Source organism: Priapulus caudatus, unplaced genomic scaffold, assembly GCF_000485595.1.
Source record: "Priapulus caudatus unplaced genomic scaffold, Priapulus_caudatus-5.0.1 Scaffold841, whole genome shotgun sequence".
In the NCBI taxonomy this organism is placed as follows: domain Eukaryota; kingdom Metazoa; phylum Priapulida; class Priapulimorpha; order Priapulimorphida; family Priapulidae; genus Priapulus; species Priapulus caudatus.
The window spans coordinates 18,267-21,451 of NW_014577902.1; the positions used below are offsets into that span (position 1 = coordinate 18,267).

The following is a 3,185-nucleotide window of genomic DNA, read 5'->3' on the forward strand; positions in this document are numbered from 1 at the left end:
TGGCTTTGTTTTTAGGTTTTGGAATTTTGTTTAATAACTCTAGCGTTTTGCAATTGATTTCTGCGTTCTGGTTTTTAGCCGTTTTTCCGCGATGCGATTTTGCTGATAGTTTAACGAAACTTGGATTCGTAGAACGTGGTTGTGTTTGAGTGTGATACGTAGCGTTCTCGGCGTTGATTTTTAGTGATTGGTAATCTCCTTTCCATGACGCTTGATGTCTGACTTGCCTTATGCTATGATCTAATCTATGTTCTAATAGCAACGCTATTATTATTGCCTGTTCGCTCCACGTATCTGCAGTTTTTTATTGATTTAATTTATATATCTTTTGCTTTCATTGCCCTATGAAATATTATGTAAACCATTAGAAGTCTACATTAGAAATTTCTTAGATATTATTATAATCTTATGTTATTAGCATTCACGTGTGAATCGTTAGCATTTCTTATTGAATCAACATTGTGCTTATTCGCTTTTCGGCTTCGGTTCTTTCTGATTTAGCGGATTAATTTTACCTGGCCATAAGTCGCAGTCGACATATTTTCCTTACGAAACGCTTGCATTTTCAACAAGCGGCAATTGTTGTAGTTAATCCTACTGTTTTTCACGCGTTTCCGCCAATGACGATCGCATGTTAGCACGGCATCTTTTTAACACGGATAGTGGCAAATTGTGAAGGTTCAGCGATCTTTGTGCCTAAGTGCGCTGTGCTGCGCGGCTTTACATATTTGATATTACGGTATTAACAGGAGTAATGATATATTGGAGGACTGTCATATATATATAACTATTACTATTTCGTTATTGGCATGATCCCATTTTTCTGCGCTATCATGCGCGTATTTTCATACGCGCGATATGACACGGCCTTATTATCAGCAATTGACGCTGGTGCTTAGCGAGTGGCTTAGCATATTTATCTACGCGGCGTTAGCTAATGGTATTGGATTTCCTTAAGCCGTATTATCAATACTTAAGCACTATTATCTACGGCGTTTAGCTAATTGTAGCATATATTCTACGGAGCGTTAGCAATAGTATTGGATTTCTAAGGTATTGATTCAATTACTAAGAATATATCTACGGACGTTAGCCAATGCGTTTATCATATATCTTTACGGGCTCTCGGGCGTTAGCAATAGTAGGATTCCTACGGTATTATCAATACTAAGATATATCTACGGACGTTAGTAATGGTAGCATATATTTACGGGTGAGAAATGGTAGCATATATCTACGAGTGTTAGCAATGGTAGCATATATCTACGAGTGTTAGCAATGGTAGCATATATCTACGGGCGTTAGCAATGGTAGCATATATCTACGGGCGTTAGCAATGGTAGCATATATCTATCCAACGGTATTGGCATCTTCAGCACGATTAAGCGGCATCTTCACACGTGAAGATATACAACCTGAGTGACGCGTTTAGACAATGAAAACCGAGACGAAAAACTCAAATACGGTCGGTTTACTAGAATCTGAATTATCTGAGACACTTTAGCAGAGGATGCAAGCACACGCAGCCCGCGATAGGGAATCGAAAGCGATCCAAGTTGGTTGAGAGAGAAGTGGCAGAAGTTGGAACAGAATCAACACTCCGACAAAATTACCCGCTAGTTTTTGTTCAGTGATGCATGAGCTAGGGGCAGTGATTACACACTGGCTATGCTATTATTAGCGAGATTATTTATTCTTGATGGTTATTACCACGCTGCAATTTATAATCAGGGTTCACCGCAATTCGCTCTACTAGTTTAACAGGGCGAAGAGTTAGGTGTGAGCGCAGCAGTATCGCCTCAACACATTCACACGCTGTTTCTGTTTTTTCTCACAGGTTGGTGAAATCAACATCGCAATGTTACCGCTCGGAATTGTGCTGATATGCATGGTAAGTTCCACGTTACCTACCTTGTTCCGACACCCTTACTTACATATTGCAAATCTGGGTGCGAATGTAGCTCCGTACTCTTGTAGTATACCGTGATGGCGCCACTGTGAGAATTGTGACAATAGTTTCTATACATATATATCAAGAGCTAATAATACCTAGGTATTAAATTAATTAATTAATTAATTTAATATGGCTATATTTAGCTTCTTGCATAGTATATATATACTATATTATCAGAAGTAGATAATAGGGCTTCCCTATATCTATCTTCTGATATATTATATTATATATATCGCTGAATATTGGCCAAATTTTACATGGCGGGAATGCGTTTAAATAAAACGGAAACCGGTAACAAACAATCTATTATTTTTCTCTTACATTATCATGTAATATCTATATATGCTTTGCTGAGCCTTTGTGTACATTTGCTATGAGTGTGTACTCTTTCATTCTCGCGAACTGTGAAACTGTGGATGACATTAATTAACATCTACTTACTGCCTGATGGCGTTTGCGGGCTGTGCTGCCCCTTTGCATCCTAAATTGAACCCAGGTTGTCTTCTTTCAATGTTTTATTTCGTATTGTTTTGTGCCGTCAGACTGTCGGGGCATTGGCAGAGGGTTACGGATTCTAATGCCGGCCCTAGTACTATGGTTACCTGCCACAAACGATTACAACGACGACGCTATTCTTCCGTACGTCTACTTCCATAACTGACAACCATTTCCCTACGCAGAGTTACCTGTACGGTCTACCTACACCGACCACTACGTCTTCCACACCCCAACCCAAACCGTGCACCGGGACTACAATCTGCCAAACCAATAACATAAGGGCAGTGGAGACGTTACGGCTCCAGCGCCAGCTCTGGCACAAACATGGCAGTGAAGCGGCGGCGGCTTACGCAAGCAGCAGCGGCGCGGAAGCGGATACGGAAGGCAGCAGCGGCGATACCGGAAGCCAGCAGCCAACGGTTACGGAAGCGCAGCAGCGGCGGACGAGTGGATACGGAATGCAGCAGCGGTCGGTTACGGAAGCAGGCAGCACGCGGAAATCGTCACGGCAGGCAGCAGCGGGGCGGCAGTGGGGTACGGTAGTCGGCAGCCAGCGGAAGCGGATACGGAAAGCAACAGCGGTGGAATGTCGAGTACCGCGAAAGCAGCAACTCTGCGCGGTGGACGTGATACGGTAGTCGCTACAAAACAGAACACGGTGGGTCAAGACGTGGGCGTAGCAACGGATCACGGTGGGTGCTAGCAGCCAGCGGGTGGATACGCGTGGGGATTT

At 42.8% G+C, this 3,185-nt stretch overlaps 1 protein-coding gene across 1 annotated transcript in view; it reads left to right on the plus strand.

The window, feature by feature from the left end:
• LOC106813899 (glycine-rich protein DOT1-like) overlaps positions 1–3,185 on the plus strand; it is a 14,911-nt gene that overhangs the window by 4,181 nt on the left and 7,545 nt on the right. Inside the window, exon 2 of the mRNA XM_014818143.1 lies at positions 1,831–1,891. Coding sequence (XP_014673629.1) covers positions 1,859–1,891 — 33 coding nt within the window. The 5' untranslated portion in view covers positions 1,831–1,858. The remainder of the gene's footprint in view (positions 1–1,830; positions 1,892–3,185) is intronic.